General features: G+C 41.0%; 1 protein-coding gene across 1 annotated transcript in view; it reads left to right on the top strand.

The window, feature by feature from the left end:
• Positions 1 to 22,654, top strand: part of GRID1 (glutamate ionotropic receptor delta type subunit 1) — a 777,332-nt gene that overhangs the window by 486,844 nt on the left and 267,834 nt on the right. The window contains exon 6 of the mRNA XM_090278321.1: positions 13,859 to 14,029. Within this exon, the coding sequence (XP_090134447.1) occupies positions 13,859 to 14,029 (171 nt within the window). The remainder of the gene's footprint in view (positions 1 to 13,858; positions 14,030 to 22,654) is intronic.

Genomic DNA, 22,654 nt, shown 5'->3' with positions numbered 1-22,654 from the left:
TGCTCTAGCTTGCCTGGAGGCCAAGCTAAGGTGGGTCTTTTGACAGCTTTCAGAGAGTGTAGAAAGCTTTAGGTTTTGAGTTGGAAAGATAAGGAGTACTAGCTGCAAGGCTGTGTGCTAGACATGTTGAATCTTATTCGATCAAAGTCACTGAATTAAATTAAAAGCCTGGGAAGAACTATTATTCCATTTATAGATGACACTCAAAAGAATTAAGTACCTTGTCTAAGTTATACAGCCAGGAAGAGCAGAAGCCAGGATTGGAACCCAAACCATCTGATTCCAGATCTTACTCTTTTCACTTCACTGTATAATAGACTAGTGCTTCTAAAATGTTAACAGATGGTTACTAGACTTATTGTAGTAATCACTTTGTAAGGTATATAAATGTTGAATCACTATGTTATATACCTGGAACTAATATAATATTTTATGTCAACTATAATTAAAAATAAATTTTAATAAATGTTAACATGCCTGTGAATCACCCAGAGATCTTGTCAAAGGTAGATTCTGACTGGATAGATCTGGGGTGGGGCCTGAGATTCTGCATTTCTAACAAGTTTGCAGCTCATGCTGATGATGTTGGTTCATGGACCACACTTTTAAGAGCAGAGGAAACCTCTCGGGCTATTCTCTATATGCAAAATAGGAAGACTCATGCATAGGCTGTGGGTTTTTAGGGGATGACTAATGAGATAGAGTATGTGCCTGGTCAGAACAACCACTCAGAAGGTGCTCTCCTGCTGTCATCCTTTGTCCAGGAAATGTAACCAGTACTAAGCTTTGGCAGCTTCCTCCCACTCTCTCTTCCCTACCAGGATGTCCTTAGCTTGCCTTGCCTTAAGTGCTCCATAGGGACCTGAACACAGCAGAGTCTAAAAAGCCTTTTGAGAATTGGTGGGAGTAATTCTTTCATCACAACTTTATTGCATTCTCTTTCTATTTTTTCAGCTTCACTCAGGCCAGCCTTGTGTATGAAGTTTCTTTACTATCAACTTTAGATTACTGACACCATGGTTTTTAGGAGGGAAATGATAAACTTTATTATTTCTCCAGATTTGGAAGACTGTAATGCTGGTATCACACAGGTGTTCGATAGAGCCAGGTCTTTCTAAGGAATAAAAGGAAATGACTAATAATGTGATTGTACAGCCCTATATAAGTTTAGAGCTCTATATAAATGTTTAAGAATATTTTTCCCTCATATTGTTACCAAACAGCAAGTTGGGGTCCTGCTGCCTGCCGCCATCCTCTAGGCAAAATTTCAGAGACCAAGTTTTGGTGATAAAGGAATGGAGTCTTTATTTAAAAGCAGTCACTTAAACCTATCAAGTCACAGCTTTAATTACTTAAGCCTATCAATTAAGGCTAAACTCTATCACCTGGGTTCTTCTAGCTTTTCCCCTGTTAGTTTCTGTAGGATTAGTTTACAAACTAAAATAACATAATACACAAAAGCTACACAATTTTGGAAGATTGGTAGGCTTGTACCTTAGAGCCTGTTTCCTCTAGAACTTCCAAAGAACAAACCTGCCACCCTCTGCCAGGCCAGCTTGTTCCTAGGCTGTGCCTGGAGTACCTTCCCATCCAAAATACAATCCATTGGGGAATGCAGGCAGCTGCAGCAAGATCATCCAGGTATCCTCGAGGAAGAAGAGACTGAGAGCCTAAGAGAGCCCGCTCAGGAGCCAGAAAAGCTTGTGAGCCAAAGAGCCAGCCCCTTTTTTGTTTCTGTTGGCTCTGCAGGCATTCAGCAACTCAGCCAATCCCATCTAGACTGCTTTCCACTGCCTCAGCAAACTCCTCCTATGGCCCCTCCTAGTTCTCCCCAGTGATCTTAATTGGATCACTGTATCAATATCAGACGGTTCAGAAATTTTACTGGTCTTCCTAAAAAATTTAATTCAATTTTTTTCCATCACCATTTATTCCCCCATACACTTTTCCACCTCCACCCACCTCCCTTCTCCTAAAGATTGGACAAATACTTATTTGTGCATGAGTTTTGCATCTGTTTCCCCAACATGTATATTTCGAAAAAGGAGATTCTTTCTATTTTAATTGCTATTTTGAAGATTTTTTTTCATTATAAAATTTATCCACTTTGCTACTCAAACAGATGTGGAACAAGACTTCCACAATGATTCTCTCTGTCTTTTAAATTTTACAAAATTCCAAGAAGCCTAAAAGATGCAGAGCATGTTATAACAAATACGTACATGTTCACCATTCAAATGTCGACATTTTGAGATCTCAATTAAAAAAAAAATTGACTCAGGTATAATTGAAGTCTGCTCTGTGTCCACTTAGCAGTCACATTAAATTCTGTATCAGTCAGCTTGTTTTTGGCAATAAGTTACAGAAAAATTTGAATCCCATTTCCTTAAATAGTCTGAAAATGTATTATATCACCTTAGAAAAGGTTCAGAGACAGGTCATGGGGTTATAGAGCAGACTGATTCAGAGGCTGGATAGTATTCCAGGACCCTGTTATGTCTGTTGTCCATAGCATGCTGGGCATACACTCAAGCAGAATCTCCCGATGATTCAAACCTCCACAGGCAGAAAGACCTAGATCTTCTTGGTCTTCTTGGAATTAAGCAAAACTTCTCAGGATTCCCCAAGGAGAACTCCCCTGACACATAAAGCCAGAAATGAAGTCATGTATGCTCCCCTAAAACTGCCTAAAGTAGTTGTACCACCCTGGTTGGCTCAGGCTAAGCAGTGTACCTCTGGTTTGGGATATTGGGGTCACCTCCCACCATCTTGATTGCCATGGTAAAGGGAAGGGCACATTTTCATACCAGGGTTATTCCAGCACAGAAGAGGAAGGGCAAGATTGTCAGGTAGGCAGCAAATTTGCTTGTTACCTTCCTTATTTCCCCAGTGGCACTAACTTGCCTGATGTTGGTGTGTTCCTTACATTTAAATTTGTATTATGCTATTACATATATCTGTACTATAAATGTACCTTATTTGATGTGTAATTCTGAAACTTGCTCTTCCTTTCCTTTCTTGCTCTTCTGTTTTCCTTACCTCTTTTATCTATATTTGTAAGGCAATGTAATATTATGGATTTATTCAGTCATTTTTATAGCTGCTTAGTAGTTTATCATACAAATCCCACTGCTTCTTTAATTCTGTTTTTGTTGTTGTTACATCAGAGACCTGAGTGGAGATGAGGAAGAAGTAGCTGAGTCTGACAGACACTGAAACTCTTGTCTCCAAATTAATCCTCTTGATGTTGTCATCATTTAAAAAATTTTTTTCACATAGCTAGCAATGAAGAGGACTTTAAAAACCATTAAGAACTTTCATATCAGTTGTTCATCACCTTTTTTGAGTCAAATGCTTCTTTGAACATCTAATACAGCTGATGGGCTTTCTCCACAGGAAAATACTTGTAGTCTTTACATTTTTTGAAATGGTGAGTCTCCTCCAAATGGAGGCAATCAGACCTTATTCTGTTCCTTATTGTGCTAAGGAGGACAGTTTTGTTCTTAATTAGTAAATTAAGTACATACCTTCTGGGAGGATGTGAGGATTGGCTTTCCTTTAGAATTTGTCTAATTTTTCTTTAATGTCAACTCTTTGTAAGTGAAGTATAATTTATCTGACTAAAAATGAAGATTGTCTAAGCTTCAGTGTGTATTCTTAGTACAAATTTAGAGGTGGTATTTTTATTATTTGGTGCATGCTTCATGTCTTAACATTTTATTGTTTTCATAGAAATCTTTCTTTAAGTGTGTTACATGGTACAAAAGAGCCTTTCCCCCCGATGACTGGCCAGAAGGATGCAATGTTAATTGGAAACTCCATCCTGTTCTCTACTTATTTTAGTTGTTATAATATTTTCGTTATCAATCTGTAAGTATTCCGTTCATTGAAAAAAGAGCTAGTTCCAGCAGTATTTTGCTATCATTCTATTCCAATTCCACAAATCAGTATATACTCTAGAGCCTACATTTTATCTTTATAAAGATAATCCATTTGAAACCATCTTAATCCAAGTCCCCATCATCTCTCAGAGATGATCTCGTAAATGAGCAGTATTGATGAGAGATTTATGGGTGGGACGTATTAGATTATAGAAAAGTAAGCTAACAGAGAAATTCAGCATGATTAACAAAATGACGTGGGACCTGAAGAATTTTTATCTTTTTACACCCACAATAGTGAGATGATTCAAGAATATAATTGGAATTTGATCAAATGAAGAAGGTTGTACATTCTTTTCTTTGGCCCCTCATAAATAGCCCTCCTTTCTTCTAAAAATGATAATAAACTTAGAAAAAGGCATTTAAATGAAGCAAGTACATATTTTAGCATAATAACTGAGGTTTAGTCAATCACATAGCCAAGACATATGGAGTTTGGTAGATAGGTGTATGTCCCTGAAAATGAGGAAGGTCATTGCTAAAGGATGAAAATTTTATATACAAGATTTTGTAGTAGTATTTTTATGGCAGAATAATTAGCCTGAGTGATACTCTCAAAAAGAAAAGACCTAAAAAAGCTGGATATATTAAAAAATATTTTTAAACAGACCACTGAGCAGTCAAGAGTAATGGGCACAGAGGCCAAATAAAGTGAAAATGAAAACTTTAGGAAATATCTAGTTCTTCTTCACCTTCTGGCAATCCTGTGATTCGGATGTTGGCCCCCTTATAGCTGACCCATAGGTTTCTGAGTCTCTCCTCATTTTCCTCACTTTTCGTTTCCTCTTTCTGCACTGGTTGACTGTTTGTTCCTTCCCTGTGTTCTGATTTGTTGATTTGATCCCTGGTTTTCTTTCCCTCACCACTAGTTTCATATGTGTTTGCATTCATTTCATCAGGACTGGCCTTTATTCCTTCCCCATCTTGTTTCATATCTGCTGTTAGGTCTGTAAGCATTCTTATAATGCTCATAAATATTCTCTGAAGTAATGCAAATTCCTGTCAGACTTCGAAGAATTTATAGGAAAATTCTAAGAAAAATAATATTGCATACATGAGAGAAAGAAAGATAGGAAGGAAGGAGTTGGGAATGAAAGGAAAGGAAGTAAGGAAAAGATGAAGGAAGGAAGGATGAAAAAGATGAAGGAGGAAGGCAGGAAGGAGGAAGGAAATAAAAGAGCCACCATGAGTGAGAGTGAAGAAAAAAAAAAGGACTTGAAGTAACTTTAGTTATTAGAATTACCTGACATGGAATATTAAATAAGTAGGCTTAAATATGTTTAAGACATTAAAAAAATGCTTGAAAATAAGAGCAAGAAAAAAAGGCATTTTATTAAGAAAGAAATAGGTCCAGGAAATTAAAAATCTAATGATTGAAGTTAAAAATAAACATCAAAGTGGACACATATATATAGAGAGAAATAATAAACTGAAAAATATGAATGCATCCCAAAGAAACAAAGAGATGGAAAATGTGAAAGGAAGGTTAATACATGGAAGACTGATAAGATTTAACACAGTGTGAACTGGATTTCTAGAAGGAAATAGGAGATAATGGGGGAAGAAATAATGTTAAATGATATTATGGTTTAGAATTCTCTAGAATTATTAAAAGAAATCAAATATCAGATGTGGAAAGCCCAAGCGTCAGGAGCAGAATAAAAATTTAAAAGTTCACACCTGGGCACCTCATAGTATGGCACTGCACAACACCAAAGACAAACAATCTAAGGAGCATCCGTAGAGAAAACTTAGGTCATCTTCAAAGAAGTGGCAATTAGACTGATCCCTGATACCTTGAGGTAGTAGTTGAGTAATGGCTCCCAAAGATATCCAGGGCCTAATCCTTGGTAACTCTGTGTTACCTATATAGCAGAATACATTTTATAGAAGTCATTAAGTTAATGATATTGAGGTGGGGATATTATCTTGTATTATCCTGGTGGGCGCTAAATGTAATCCTAAATGTCCTTATGGAAAGAGGGAGGCAAAGGAAGATCTATGTATAGAAGAGAATGTCATGAAACCATAGAGGAAGAGATTAGAGTGATTTGGCTACAACCCAAGAAATGCTAGCAATAACTAGAAGCTGTAAGAGGCAAGGAACAGATTCTCCCCTAGAACCTCTGGAAGGAGTGTATCCCTCTTTGTGATAATATGTAATGGCAGTTGTAGGAAACTAATACATTAGACAAGAAGGGAAGCCAGAAGATGGCATCATATTATCTTCAGTGTGCTAAAAGAAAATAATAGTCATTTTAGGATTTTATTTTTCAAGAATGAGATTAAAGATAAATATATATTCTAGCAAATAAAAATTAACTTTATTATCAACAAACCCACATTAAAGGAAATTATAAATGAACTACTTCAGGAGAAGGAAAATGATCACATGTATAAGGTTTGATGCCTAGAAAATAATGTCTAACAAATATATTGATACATACTGGTTCAATAGAGAAATATTAACTATATAAAACAATGAAATTATGACATTGTTATCACATTAGTGGGGAAGATGGTGATTAGGGATAAACATTGAAGAAGAAAAGAAAAGGTAGTGGTTAACTTAACACTTCATTAAGTATGTACAAGGTCTATCTGGAAAAAGCCCAGCCATTGTTAATGTAACAGGATGGGTTGTGCCACATTGATGTAACCTGGCAGCCAAGGAGAGTTGACTGGAATGCCCATGTGTGAACAATGATGACTTCTCTGTACTAGTCAGTGAGGGCAGTAGATGCCCTTGAGTAAGCATGTGTACTGTGTGGCCATTGCATTCAAAATGACTGAGCCAGTAGAGCAACAAATATGCATTAAATTTTGCATTAAGCTTGAACATTCCTCCACAGAAACTATTTGGATGATTCCAAAGGATTTGGGATGATGCAATGAGTGCAGCACAAATAAGTGTGGCACAAACACTTCAAAGATGATCAACAATCTTTTGAAAGTGATCCACTTTCTGGAAGGCCTACCACAAGCAGAACACCTGGCAATGTTAAACATGTAAGGGCTGCAATCAACAAAGATCAATGACTGATAATGTGAGATCTAGAAGCTGACCTGGGGATTCTAAAACTACTATGCCTGAGATTTTGATGCAGGATCTTGGCATGAAATGTGTCATGGCAAAATTTGTTCTGTGGCTTCTGCTACCAGAGCAGAAGGAACATTGTGTTGCAGTTGCTAATGACTTGATTCAAACCACTACCAATGAACCAGATTTCCTCAAGAAGGTCATAAATGTAGATGAATCATAGGTCTATGGCTATGATCCAAAAACGAAGGCCCAGTTACCCCAATGGAAGTCACCTGGTTCTCCACACCCGAAGAAGGCGTGGCAAAGTTGCAGCAAGACCAAGACTACCTTAACTGTATTTTTGATTGGAGAGGTGTTATTCCTCCAGGTCAAACAATTAATAAAGAGCACTACCTCAATGTTCTTTGTCGGCTGAGAGATGCAATAAGATGAAAATGGCCAAAGTTATGGGCAATTGGTGATTGGCAGCTTTGTTATAACAATGTATTATGTCTTGTGCAGCTTTTTTGTGAAATATCAAATCACCCAGGTGACTCAGACCCAACCTTATAGGAATTGGATAAAAATACAAACACAGGAAAGGAAGCACAACTGATTCAAAATGTATGAAAGCTACTTAACCCTTTTAAGAATTATGGAAGTGGAAATTGAAATCCAGTTATGTCATTTCATACTCACCAGACTGACAAATATTAGGAAGTTGTACATTGTCACATGTGGGCAAGGATACAGAGCAACAGGAACTCTTTTTACCATACATGATCATAAATTGGTACAAACACTTTGGGAATTGTGTATTACCTAGGAAATTTGAATATGTCCATGTTCTCATATCAAAGAATTCTGTTCTAAGTATGTACTCTAGAAAAATTCTTCTACAAGTGCACCAAGACACATACACAAGAAAAACGTACATTGAAGCTTTGTTCATGGTAGCAACCAAACAAAAACATTCAAATGATAATCCACAGTAGAGTAAATAAATGGTGGCATAGTCACATGATGCAGTTGTGTGCAGCTGTGAAAATGAATACACTATCTGTTCAGGACTTCTGGCCAAGATAGAGGCCTAGAAAGACACACTGCATCATCCTCCACAACTAAAAAGGAATAAAACTACCTCAAAACTAGAGACAACCAGAAGTTCCAGAAAATCAAACTGCATGGAAGTCCAACAAGCAAAGATATAAAGAAGAAATACTCATCCAGACAGGTAGGGGGGGCAGAGCTGCGGCGCAGAGATGCGGTGTGGCGGCGGCAGGAGCAGAGGCAGCGGCAAGCCAGCAGAAAGCACAGTCACATGTTTTAAAAAGTAGTGAGGGACACCTGGGGAGCACTCCCAGCACTAGCACCCGCACAAGATCAGACTGCACAGCTCATGGTGCCAGCACCAGGGAAAATAAGGCCTCATTGCTTTTGACTGTGCAAACAAGTGGGGGTTAGGGCAGAGGAAGAAACTGCTGGTCTATCAGCAGAGTCCGCTTGTTTAAAGGGCCCCCACTGTCCTAGAACATCTGCAGATCCACCCACTCTGGGAACGACGGCCAGGCACCAGTCCCATATGGAAGTGGGGGAAGTGCCTGGAAAAGGGGTGAGTGATGAGCAAGTGGCATTGTCCCCTCAAACCCCTCCCCACACACAGCACCACAACGTTGTGAAACGGGTCGCCCTGTACTGACGAATACCTGAGACTCTGCCCCATACAACATAACAGGAGCAACAACTCCACCTAAGGCACAGAGGCATACAACAACAGGAGCCTGTCAAGATAAGGAGACAGAGAAGTATGGCCCCAAAGTGGGAATGGATCAAGGTTCCAGTGGGAGAACTAAGTGACAGGGAGATAGCCAACCTAACAAACAAGGAGATAGCCAACCTAACAGATGCAGAGTTCAAAACACTGGTGATAAAGATGCTCACAGGCTTGACAGATATGCTTAAGTACAGCAAACGCATAAAGGAAGAAGTGAAGTCTATGCTAAATGAAACGAAGGAAAGTCCACACAAAAGCAGTGCCGAAGGGAAGGAAACCAGTGTTCAAGTCAATGATTTGGAACATAAAGAAGAAAAATACAGTCAATTAGTACGAATGAGGAAACAAGAATTGAAAAAAATGAGGAGATTCTTAGGAACCTCTGGGAAAACTTTAAACGTGCCAACATCCAAACCATAGGCATGCCACAAGGAGAAGAGGAAGAGCAAGAAATTGAAAACTTACGTGAGAAAATAATGAAGGAAAACTCCCCAAATCTGTCAAAGGAAATAGCCATACAACTCCAGAAAGCACAGAGAATCACAAACAAGCTAGACCCAAAAAAGGACCACAGCAAGACACATCATAATTAAAATGCCAAATGTTAAAGAGAGAATCTTAAAAGCAGCAAGAGAAAAGAAGAGAGTTACCTACAAAGGGGTGCCTATTAGACTATCAGCTGATTTCTCAAAAGAAACTTTGCAGGCAAGAAGGGACTGGCAAGAAGTATTCAATGTGATGAAAAGCAAGGACTTACAACCAAGATTACTTTATCCAGCAAAGCTATCATTTAGTATGGAAGGGCAGATAAAGTGCTTCCAAGACAAGTTAAAGCTAAAGGAGCTCATCATCACCAAGCTATTATATGAAATGTCAAAGGGACTTACTTAAGAAAAAGAAGATCAAAATTATGAACATTAAAATGACAACAAAGTAGCAAATATCAACAACTGAATCTAAAAAATAAAAACAAAATCCAACTAAGAAAACCAGAATAGGAACAGAATCAGAGGTATGGGGATCATTTGGAGGGTTTTCAGCTGGGAAGGGGAAGGGGGAGAAATGGTGCTGGGATTAAGAAGCATAATCTGTTGGTACAAAATAGACAGAGGGAAGTTAAGAATAATATAGGAAAGGGTGAAGCCGAAGAAGTTATATGCATGACCCATGGACATGAACTAAAGGGGGTGGGATTGCTGGAGGGGAGGAGCGTACTGGTAAGAGGGGAGCAAAGGGAAAAAAATTGGGACTACTGTAACAACATAATCAATAAAATATACTTAAAAAAAAGAAAATGAATACACTAGTGCGGGACCCATCACCATGAATAAATAGCAGAAATTGAAAGTCAGAGCAGTGGTTTTTAAACATTGGTGAGTATTGTACTTATCTGGAGAGCTGATAGAGAGCTGGACCTCTACAGTTTTTTCAGTTCCAGGTGATCCTGACACACAGCAGAGCCACTGAGTTAAAACAATTGCAGGAGGCATGTATGCAGACTATTTAGCTTACACAAAGCAAAGCAAACGTACAAGTTATACATTATTTCGGTTACATACTAGTCATAACATGAGAACGGTAGGCTCCTGGTGAGCAGAAAGGTTGAGCATTTGGGGAGGAAGCATCTGACCAAGATGCAGGCCATATTTTATTTCTTAGCTTGATGGAAGGCCCACTGAAATCATTCTATTACCCATATCTCAGTGTATGTAATATTTACAAGTTAAATATATTTTACAATATAAACTTTAATAAAATAAGCAAGATTATTTTGCACCTGTGCTTGCCAGTGAGTGTCTGGGTATGACATGTTACTCTTGTCTCCACTGCTGCTTTGCTGACTTCATTGAGGTCAGTGGAGTTCACATAGGATATACTCTTTGGCTTGCTTCTTCCTCTCATCAACAGCACTATCTGGAAGGAATGTTTAACTGGAACAGAGGGCAAGTTTGTTTTCCAGGCGGGTTGTGTAATTTGGCTGCTTGGATTGTCCTTGCACCTTTAGGAACCCAGAGACTGGGCCCCCTCAGGGTGGTCCAGAGGCAGACCTGGTATGCAGCACAGAGGCACTGCCTGGCAGGAGTGAGCAGACCCCTGTCTGCACTCCTATGATACTAAAGAGATCCAGTGAGACCAATAGGATTGGAGAGGGCCTAGCGTGGAGCTGCTGGAACTGACGAATGACATGGGTTTGGAATTCTCCAAAGATAAGGACACATCCCTGGGAAAAGAGGTGACCCTTTTCATTACCCCAAAGGGACCTGAGGAGTTGCTTCTGTGGTTTCTTAGATTCTGATTGCACCTATCTCTGTACTGGATACTAAGGATAGGTCCAGAATTACTGGGAGGCAGGTAGCTGTGCATCGGTGGACAGTGCGTGTGCTTTGACACCAAGTGAGTAGATGAGAACTGGGCCATGGGGAGACAGGAAGATCTCCAGAGACCCAGCAGATCCTCACTGCCAAGAAGGCATGTGGCGGCTATTGAGTAGGGGAGAGCTATGCCAAGCTCTGAGGAGTCCTGGGCGGGCAGAATGATAAAGGAACAGTCTGGAGACAAGGTAGTGGGGGGTAGGGGCTGAGCCCCCTTGTTTATGTCATGCCCCTAACTCTCTCATCCCAGGTGCTGGTGCAGGTTGCCAGGGAAAGTGATGGTTACACTTAACTAGAAAGGTACTGTGTGCCTGTAAGTGAGACTCCCTACAGATTTCCAGGGTCCTGCTTGTGGTGCAGTGGGGAGTGCTCAGTGCCTTTGACTTTTCCTCTAGGAATCTGAGGATGCAGGAAAGATTTAGTAAAAGAACTTCAAGAGTAAGTGAGAAAACATACCCATTTTCTCTCCAAGGTGTTCAGCTCTGATTAACCCCTTATGCATAAGTCAAATTATGTTCTTTATGATCTCATGTGTTCTTTTTTTTCTACATTAAAAAAAAAAAAATCACTCCCCAAATCTTCTACATTCCTTCTTCAAGTAAAGCTAGCTACTTTACTCGTTGCTCTTTTTTATAGTCATCCTTACTACTAGATCAGAATGTGATTTTTCTCACCTCACTAGCCTAAGCAGTGAGCAGGGCCTCTGTGAGCAGGGCAGCTCAGAACAGAGCAGAGCAGAGCACCCAGGCTCAGCTCCATTAGCTGTGCTGGTTCTTGACCTACCTGGTTTCTGAGCCTTCCTCATCTCGTGGTGCTGAGATATGACCACTTTGCTATTTCCTTACCTTTGATTGTCAGTTGGTCCCCATCCAACAAGATCATCTTCCCTTCAACAGACTTTTGCCAGAAATACATAGATCAGTAGTTTAAATGTAGATTTAACATATAATAGCACTTTAATTTTTTTTAATTTTATTTTTTGATTTTTCAATTACAGTTGTCCCATTTTTCCCCCATTGCTCCTCCCCCACCCAGCCCACCCCTTATTTTAATATTACTGCAATTCAGCATACTTGGGAACTATTGATTATTCTAAATGGATGCAACTCGTAATTTCTTATTTTCTCCCAGATCTAGCACATGGTTTCAACTGACCAGTCTTTGCACTCATATCAGATTCCTGAGGCAGTTCCTGAAATACATTGTTTACCATTAAACATCTTATTCTTCAAGTGACTTTAAAACAGATAATCACTAATATCTAATAACCCCATAAACTGTAATTATAATATCTCATTGTCTCAAAGCTAGAATGTATCATCTGCAAGGAGGAAGATTAAAGAAGTATTTAAAAACATCATTATTCCCAGTTAAAATCTTGACTTGTAGCCAACCACCAATTTGGTCACTTTTTAGGGACAGTGAAACAGAGCAACCTGACTTTCCCACTGCTAAAACTCTGGTCTTGCCAGTTTCCATTTCTGTAGTCCCCATGATGTTCTCAGCCATGGAGCACTTTTTTTTTTGCCTCTGGAATCCTCCTCCGTACAGCAGCCAGAGGTTTACAAATACATAAATCTAATTGTGGCTTGTTTGTGCCTAAAACCTTTCAAGGGCTCCTCATTGTCCTTGGGTGGGCATTTTAGCAGGCTTTATTGACCCTGCATCTGACTCAGGACACAGCCCCAGGGCTGTCTTTGCTCACCCTTCCTTTCTGCCAGTAGCCCTGCCCCTTTCCAGGCCCTGGAAGCCTGTGATGTTTCCACAAGTCCTACTGCCTCACAGGATGCAGCTGCAGCTCCTCCATCTTCAGCAGCACCAACTCAGCTCCGCATTGCCACCTCCCCCTCCCCACTACATATAAGCACTTTGCTTAACAAGTTCATCCTTCAGGTTCAGCTCCAGTGCTAATTCCTCAAAGAAGCCTCATTCTGGAAAAGGCTCCCAGTGGTGGCTTCCTTTGCTATTTCTATGCTTGAGAGTGCTCGTTTTAAATGGGATAATAATAAGATCTACCTTGTAGAATTCATACGGCTGTTGTGAGCACCAAATGAGATAATGTATGTAAAGAGTTTAGCATACACTCTAACATGGAAAGCACAATGGATTTCCTTTGTCTCTGTATTTTCTTCTTGCATCATCAGTGTATTTCATCCTGTGACGACCTTGAGCTGCACTGAATGGATTAGACCTGACTCATTCACAGCTATATCCCCAGTGCTTAGCACAGAACAAACCACAGAGGAGATGTTGAGTAGATTTCATGCCACGAATGAATGGGTGAATACATCTTCATAATTTGTAGCAAATCTTTTAAAAAGAATCTAATTATTAAAGAAGTGGAGGGTGCTCATTGCATTTTGGTCAGTCATGTCAGAGGAAACCAGTTTTTCTTGCCTAAATGAGATTGATGACTCCCAAAAGAAAATTTAGCTTTGACTTCCAGCTAATGCCTACCATGACTTTTGACATCACTGGCTCTTAAGAGTTTGATTCTGTGGAAGCCAATGCATTGGTGGTTTAGCCACATAAATCTTTTTCTGGCTTCAGGGAAAGCGTTGAATAATACTGTTTGTATTTTAGGGTTAGCAAGTATTATTTGTAAGCAAGCAACTAATGAACTATGTGACCTAGGCCCAATCCATTAATCCCTTTGCCACCAGCTGTTCAGGCTGTCAGCTTCTTGATAGGCATTACACAGAGAAAGTTCCTGAGTCAATGGTAAGCATGGGTCTGATTATCTTTCCAGGAAATCAGTGATCCGGAGATTCTGGATCTGGTCCACAGTGCCCTCGGCAGGATGACCGTGGTCCGACAGATCTTCCCGTCTGCCAAGGACAACCAGAAATGCATGAGGAACAACCACCGCATCTCCTCCCTGCTCTGTGACCCCCAGGAAGGCTACCTCCAGATGCTGCAGGTCAGTGCTCACCTCCTGAGCTCCCTCCTGGGGGGAGTCTCACTCATGCCTTTGGTGTGCCCACATACTTTAATTACTAGAACTCTGTTATTTGATGACATTGCAACCAATCAACAGGGTAGTGCCTCTGAGCAGCATTAGCAGACAATCATAGCTGTTGTCAGTAGACAGGTCCTCTTAGCTCATTGAGTGCCTCTTGTAGTTAGAAGTTATGTGATGAGGGAGTAAGGAGCTTCCTATCTCTTAGGCTTCTGTGATGACTGTTTTGTTTGAGATGGGTCATCTGGCAGGAATAGGGATGAAGCTTCCCTGTGGGAAGTCATCATTTTGAATCTGCTTTAGGTTCTTCTCTGTAGGGAGTCAATAATATGGACTTGGCTCTTGTGAAAAAACTAGGAACTTGGATGACCAACTCATCTGCTGAATACTGAGGTCAACTAAGTTGCTGCTGCATCCCAGCTGAGCAGGGAGGGACAAGAGGGCAGGATCATCACCTGCCCACCTGTTCCATTCCTTCCAAGTTGAAGAGGAACAGTGTTTATAGTCAGTCCTTCCACCTGTCCCTCAGCAGAAGTGCAGCCTGGGAGCAGTATGTGGAGCTGTGTACCTGTCCTGAAAGGTGATTTTCTCTTGGACATTTGAGGGTAACAATGAAGCACTGTGGAAAATGACCACTGGCAGCCTAGAATCTGCTTCTCCATTAAGAATATCATGCACAAGAGAACTTTCATTTGATACTTGGCAGGAACCAGGTAACAAGGAAATTTCTTCCAATTGAGTTTGTGAAAATTGCCCAGAAGTTCGTGCATGTGACATGCTTGCCATCCAGCATTTAAAACTAGTTACATCCTTTTGCCCAGCCAGGCATGAGGAGTAGAAAACAGAGTTTCAGGACAGAGACAGGCAGTATCTGCCACCCGAGTTTCAATCCCACCCCAAGACATTTTGGTGTCATCTATCAGGAGATACACATTTTGGGGAGGTGAGTTATTAGAATCTCTGGAGTAGGCTAGGTACACGTGTAATTTTCGAAAGCATTGAATCTATTCTATAATCTTATAAATTGCAGGGGGTGAGAGGTGGGAAGAAACATGCCCCAACAGATGGTAAACACTGGAAATAGGTTCTTAAGGAAGCACAGCAGACACTAATTTTTTGCTGGAGTGATTCTCAGTCTCCATGTTCACTGCTCCAGGGAGCCCTCAGAATGTTTGCATTTTTCTAAGGTGGAGAAGAGTTTGGACAAGAGAGGAGCAAAGGCCTCTGCAGGATCCATGGACTTGAGGGCTCTGGGTATATGGGCCAGGAAGAGAGGCAGGTGCTTAATGCTAGATTTTATATTTTTGGATGCTGCTTGTCTGCTCTGCTTTCCTCTGTTCTGGAGTTTGAAAGAAGGGGTGAGGGCTAACTATACCCCTCTCAGTGTACCTCTGTACTTATCACCCCTACCCTCCATGAGGGAGGAAGAGCAGTGGATGATGTGGTTCAGGCAGTATGAGCCCATACTCACATTCCCACCAGGGCGAGAGGGAGAGGAAACTTTCTCACTCTCTGGAACCAGGGTCTTTCTCCTTGAAGGGCTTCATCCTTCTCCAAACACATGCTAGCCTTGTCCCCACCTGCCCTGTATCCCAGCCATTTGTCCAGGTCTTGCTATGTCATACTGCACTTCTTCTATTTGAGGAGCAAAGGAGGGGCCACTTCCCATTGCATAAACAAGCACTACACAATTTGGGGTAGAGGAGAGGGAAAGCAGTTCTCCTTGAGGCTTATGATTACTCATTTTGTATGGAGTAAGAAGTGCAGGTGGACTAGTTGGTTGCACAGGAGACACAGTGGATGTAAAGACTCTAATCTGGAGCATAAGAGAGAAAGGGAGACTGATGAGACTGATGAGGAATCCAGTTGAGGCCATACCTAAATGATCCACACTTGATAAGAGTATCAATAAAGGCATAGCTCAAAGGTGTGTGGCTAGTCATTCATCAAGTATGGTCAATGCACACTACCTCTCTCTGTTCCTGCTGAGACCCAGGCACTATGTAGAGAGAAGGATTTAAGAGCAACATCACAGAGATCTTGAAGTGGTAGCATCAGTAGTAGCAGAACCACCAATAGTAGTAGTAGCAGTAGTGGCATAAGTACTAGTAGTAGATTAGCAGTGGTAGTAGCAACATTAGTAGCAGTAGTCATAGCAGCAGCAGCAGTAGCAGCAGAAGCAGCAGTAGTAGCAGGAGCAGGAGCAGCAGCAGCAGTAGCAGTAGCAGTAACAGCAGCAGTAGTAGTAATTATAGCAGCAGCTGCAGCAATATAGTAGTAATTATAACAACAGCAGCAGCAGCAATTACAGCTGCAGCAGCAAAACAGGAGCGAGATTGCTTGGGTTCAAGTTCCAGTAACTCTAGTACTCATTATTTAATCATTATTTATTTGCCATTCTGTGTCTCAGTTTCCTCTTCTGTTTACTGGGGATTAGAATATTACCTGCCTCTTAGAGTCATAATGAAAACTAAATGACAGAACATATAGAAAGCATTTAGAGAGAGACTGACCTATTAATGGTACTATTATGGAGGAGGTGGCCAGGTGTGTCACAGGATTTCCATGGAAAGGCTGAACATAACCATATTTTTTTGGTATGATGTCATGCTCCTATCTTCATGAGCATGGTCTTTGAAAGCATCACAGCAGGTGGGATAGCATTTCTCATCTGTCCAAAAAGCCCCATATCACAGACATCGTGCACCACTTGCTGTCCACATCACTCATGCAGGTACTTAGAGCTGCCTTTTGTGGGAGAGGAGAGGACATGTTTTTGAGACCCATTGAGTTCTTCATACAAGACCCTGCTCACCAGAAACCTTCAATAAGGACAGATGGGGTGGATCTGTTAAGAACACAGTTCTTAACACAAGTTAAACGGTCTCTAGAAGCCTATTTATAGATCTATAAATAAAATCCTTTTTAAAAATAATATCTTTGTTTATTGCATCTGCTTCCTTGTGTGGGGCTATGATGAAAGGGAAATGTGGATTCATTTACTCATCCTGCCCAGCAACCATTTGGGCAGCTTGTAGATTCATCCCATTTACAAGGCATTCTCTCTGTTTCCTTAGTAGCTATTACCTCTTCTTTCTTTCTTAATGACAGTGTAGAAGGCAAACTAATTTCTACTAGCCTCTGGCTGTGTGATTTAGCAAAGAGATTCTAACATGTTTAGAACAACCAACTGAAGAAACAAAACCATTTATGTTATGGATTATTAACTTTGTCTTGATGGAATTAATGAAAATCCTTTTGAAATGGAGCTCTCAAGTCCATCTGCAGTTTCTCCCCCAGACAGCTGCTTTTAGGATGATAATTCTGGGTTAGAGTTTTTCATGAGGACCATCAAGAACAGGGACATTTTATAAGATCATCCATCTCTCGGCTTCTCCTTGGAGATGGCCTCAGGAACTCCATCTTCTTCTATTAGGCCCGTGGTCAAGGCTTTCTGTGCTGTAAAGCCAACCAAGCACTTTTATTGCAAATCAATTTGGTTCCTATTTAGTAGAGAGGAAGTCCCTTGGAAGAAAAATACCTAAATCAGTGGCTTGTAGTGGCTTTAAAAGCATGGCATTTGCCAGTGTGCAGTGCTATTGTATAGTTTTTCCCTATCAAGCACTGTCTTATTTGGGTGTTTTCATTCTTGTTTCCTTGACAAGCTAGTTTAGGGCTTGTCTGACTCAGCCAGTAATAAAAGTGATAACCAGTCCCTAAGAACCCTGAGACTTTGCTGAGATTTCACGAGCAGCCATGCTCAGAGAAGAATCTGTAACAAACTTGGTCTTCAGAACTGCACTACCTGCCAACTTCCAGGCTGTAATTGAAGTAACAGACATATTGTCATATCGCCACCCCATTTATATTCAAATGCATTTCCAGAGGAGGACAGGCAAATGATATAAGCTTTGTTGTCTGGTCACTGTGGAGCCTGATTCTTGAATTAAGTTGTGGGGTGTGATGTGGTTTATGATAAAATGCTCCCTCAGGTTGGAATTTCTCTTCTTTGTGCATCTAAAAATTGTTGAGTGGCTTCATAGATAGAATCACCCCTCCCTGCTCAACCTATTAAAGCATTTTAAAACTTCACTTCCTGTGCATGCCTTTATTTCTTTAAGGCTTTTTGTATCTTTCCTGGGCTACAAGAGTTTGTCAACCTGCAAGTAGAATCCTTTCCTTTGGAGCAACACTGAGCCTCCGGCACCAGAGCTACCTTGGATTTCATGTCACTTTCACTGTTTACTTCATCCTAAAGACCTAGATGGAACATTTAGTAACCAGAGTGAGGAAGCATGATCATCGATGCCTTTATCAGAGACTATTGCACAGATGGTCTCCTTTGGTGCAACTGGTTGCCATTCTGGTTGCAGGTGGCCACGTGTGCATTTGGAACTAGAAATTCTCTGGTACAGACAAATGCCCCTCTGCAGTCTTCACACCCTCCCCTCAGATTCAGCTGTGAGCAGAGCTTCCCATCCCTTTTGCCCTCTTCCACCATCTGCTCCCTCCTCAGGCCTGGCCATGTTGCCCTCTCTCTGGACAGGTGGGCTGGCAGCCGTTTGGCAGAGATGCCTGGCCTGGGGATGGATTTCTCAAGCTGTGACATCTGGGCGTCAGCTTGTCTTCCCAGCTGGACCCTCTGTCGGCTGCTTGTCTGACTTTGCTGGATGACCAGAGCCTGTCTGAGGATCTAGTCAGAGGTCAGTTCCTGCTGTTTGCCTCTGTGAGGTCTCCCTGAACAGTCTACTTGGCTTGATTAATGACAGAGGGAAGAGAAAATTGGGTTCTTTAGAAGCCTAGAGTAAGTGCAGCCTTTCTTAATGAGTTCAGCTTTGGTGTGGGGCAGATAATGGTGTGGGCCAAGATGCAGTTGGCCCATGTGTTCCTGTCTGTGGCCTGCCATTCATCTTCTTTTGCCTTCAAGGACGGTTCTTGCCTTGACAATGTATATGCACAACAGTTACCTGGGCCCCTGGAGTACTATAATGAGCCAAGGCTGGAGCACCTTAGTCTCAATTGCATAAATTCTCAGGCCACAGAACACCAGGAAGACAGCCAGCCAGCTACAGGCAGGGCGATTGTCCTCCAAGACCTTTCCCTTCCAGTCTGATGGGGGTGGGCACAGGTTTCAGCCTGCTGAGGTCCAGACAGGACTGGAAGCATACAACTCTCCTGAATTGCTCGGCATATTTCATGGGAGGCTTATATTTTTATTACTCCTGGCTCTAATCCTGCTTCTGAGGAGTCAGATCATCTGAGCCCCTGTTGGGGCTGCCTTTTCCCCCACCCAATTGACCCAGATGGGAAATCAGTGCCATTTCTGGTTCCAACAGGACAGCAAATCCAAGTCTCAGAGATGGTGTCATATATGGGGGTGGGGAATTGCTGGTGGCCTTTGCACTGTAGCTACACAAACAGCCTATGATGTGCTAAGTCCCCTCTCTCCATCTTGCTGGCTTCCTTACTCACCCTCTCTTTTCTCCTCTGGGTCTTGACACCAAAGTAAATTTTTCTTATTTTCTCTTGAAGATCAATTTAAGAATCTTTTTTTTTTTTTTTTTTTAAGTATATTTTATTGATTATGTTGTTACAGTAGTTCCAATTTTTTCCCCTTTACTCCCCTCCACCCAGTATCTCCCTCCCCCAGCATCCCCCCCCAAGTCCATACCCATGGTTCGTAAAAAATAACTATCCCTCCCTCTCAGATATTAAGACCCTTTGTAATCTTGTAAAGGACAATGGGCGAAGGTCTCAAGCTCCTCTAGCTGCTTCAAGCTGGACATGGTCGTCGTCCTACCTACCCTTGGGTCCAGAAATCCCTAATAACAGTGGGGGTGTGGAGGGGAGGGTGGCCTTCCCACATGGGGAAGGATTGTGCAGACTCCAGGTCAGTTGGCTGTCTCCGGACAACGGCGTGCTTGGTTTAGCAGGCTGGCATCCTTGTTGTGTTCTGGGGGCAACAGATTTGGCAAAAAGGGTTAAAAAGCATCATTCAATCCATAACTACTAGGTGGCAAAAGGCAGGGATTAATTTTTCAATGTTCCACATTAGGAGAAAAAAAAAAAAAAAAAAAAAAAAAAAAAAAGGGCTTCTTTGGAGGAAGGTGTGCTAGGCACATCTCTCCTGTCCAAAACCCTTTTGCCCATTTTATTTAGTTTGGGCTGAGGGAAATAGTTTATGTTTCCCCCCTCTCAGACCTCTGGGCCCTTTCTGTCCAAGCCATTAGGATAGAAAAGAGAATTCAGTTTTAAAGTGAAGCCCACAGACCACCCCATTCTTCACCAACTCAGCCATTTAGTTCAGCCAAACTGTTGAGTCTCCGGAGGCAGCGCTGCAGAGAGGATTAAGTGAGGCTTATGCGTACAGACAATCACTCAGGTAATGCGGTCATAGGCTTATGCCCTCTGGTTCAATTTTGCTCATTTGTTTGTGTTGTTCATTAGTTTCCTGTAATAGGTGACAGCATAACGTATTTTTCTTTCGTTGCCTGGCTTATTTCGCTAAGCATAATTCTCTCTAGTTCCATCCATGTTGTTGCAAATGGTAGAAGTTCCTTCTTTCTTTCTGCTACATAGAACTCCATTGTGTAAATGTACCACAGTTTTTTGATCCACTCATCTACAGATGGGCATTTAGGTTCTTTCCAGCACTTGGCTATTGTAAATAGTGCTGCTATGAACATTGGAGTGCATAGGTTCTTTTGAATTGGTGTTTCAGGATTTTTCGGATATAATCCCAGTAATGGAATTGCTGGTTCAAAAGGCAGTTCCATTTTTAGTTTTTTGAGGAAATTCCAAACTGTTTTCCATAGTGGCTGCACCAGTCTGCATTCCCACCAGCAATGCACCAGGGTTCCCGTTTCTCCGCATCCTCTCCAGCACAAGTTGTTTGTTGATTTGTTGATGATGGCCATTCTGACTGGTGTGAGGTGGTATCTCATTGTGGTTTTTATTTGCATCTCTCTGATGGCTAGTGATGTTGAGCATATTTTCATATGTCTATGGGCCCTCTGTATGTCTTCTTTGGAGAAGTGTTTGTTCAGGTCCTTTGCCCATTTTTTAATTGGGTTGTCTGTCTTCTTGGTGTTGAGTCGTATGAGTTCTTTATATATTTTGGAGATCAATCCCTTGTCTGAGATGTCATTGGCGAATATATTTTCCCATATGGTTGGTTTCCTTTTCATCTTGCTGATGTTTTCTTTAGCTGAGCAGAAACTTTTTAGTTTGATGTAGTCCCATTTGTTTATTCTTTCCTTTATTTCCCTTGCCTTAGGAGATATATCAGTGAAAATGTTGCTACGTGGGATATCTGAAATTTTCCTGCCTATTTTTTCCTCTAGGACTTTTATGGTATCACGGCTTACATTTAAGTCTTTGATCCATTTTGAGTTTATTCTGGTGTATGGTGTAAGTTGGTGGTCTAGTTTCATTTTTTTGCATGTCCCTGTCCAGTTCTCCCAACACCATTTGTTGAAGAGGCTCTTTTCACTCCATTTGATGATCTTTCCCCCTTTGTCAAATATTAGTTGACCATATGAACCTGGGTTTATTTCTGGGCTCTCTATTCTGTTCCATTGATCTATAAGTCTGTTTTTATGCCAGTACCAGACTGTTTTGATTACCGTGGCCTTGTAGTATAGTTTGATATCAGGTATTGTGATTCCTCCTACGGTGTTCTTCTTCCTCAAAATTGCTGTGGCTATTCTGGCTCTTTTTTGGTTCCATATAAATTTTTGAAGTATTTGTTCTAGGTCTGTGAAATATGTTGCTGGTATTTTAATAGGGATTGCATTGAATCTATAAATTGCTTTGGGTAGTATGGACATTTTAATGATGTTGATTCTTCCCATCCATGAGCATGGTATATGCTTCCATTTATTTGTATCTTCTTTAATTTCTTTCTTCAATGTTATGTAGTTTTCTGAGTACAGGTCTTTTACCTCCTTGGTTAAGTTTATTCCTAGGTATTTTATTTTTCTTGTTGCTATGGTAAATTGAATTTTTCTTTCAGTTTCTATCTCTGAGTTTTTATTGTTGGTGTATAAAAATGCCTTTGACTTCTTAATATTGACTTTGTATCCTGCTATTTTGCCGAATTCACTTATTAGGTCGAGTAGTTTTTTTGTGGAGTCTATAGGGTTTTCTATGTACACTATCATGTCATCTGCAAATAATGACAGTTTTACTTCCTCTTTTCCAATTTGGATGCCTTTTATTTCTCTTTCTTGTCTGATTGCGGTGGCTAGAACTTCCAAGACTATGTTGAATAGGAGTGGGGAGAGCGGACATCCTTGTCTTGTTCCTGATCTCAGGGGGAATGCTCTCAGTTTTTGGCCATTGAGTATGATGTTGGCTTCAGGTTTCTCATATATGGCCTTTATTATGTTGAGGTATGCTCCCTCTATTCCCATTTTGCTGAGAGTTTTTATCATAAATGGGTGTTGTACTTTATCAAATGCTTTTTCTGCATCTATTGATATTATCATGTGGTTTTTGTCTTTCATTTTGTTTATGTGGTGTATTACGTTTATTGATTTACGAATGTTAAACCATCCTTGCATCCCTGGGATGAATCCTACTTGA

Source organism: Furipterus horrens, unplaced genomic scaffold (assembly GCF_987537825.1).
Source record: "Furipterus horrens unplaced genomic scaffold, mFurHor1.1.pri manual_scaffold_5, whole genome shotgun sequence".
Lineage (NCBI taxonomy): Eukaryota > Metazoa > Chordata > Mammalia > Chiroptera > Furipteridae > Furipterus > Furipterus horrens.
The sequence above is the reverse complement of the archived record's forward strand: the minus strand, read 5'-3'. Positions and strand labels throughout refer to the sequence as shown.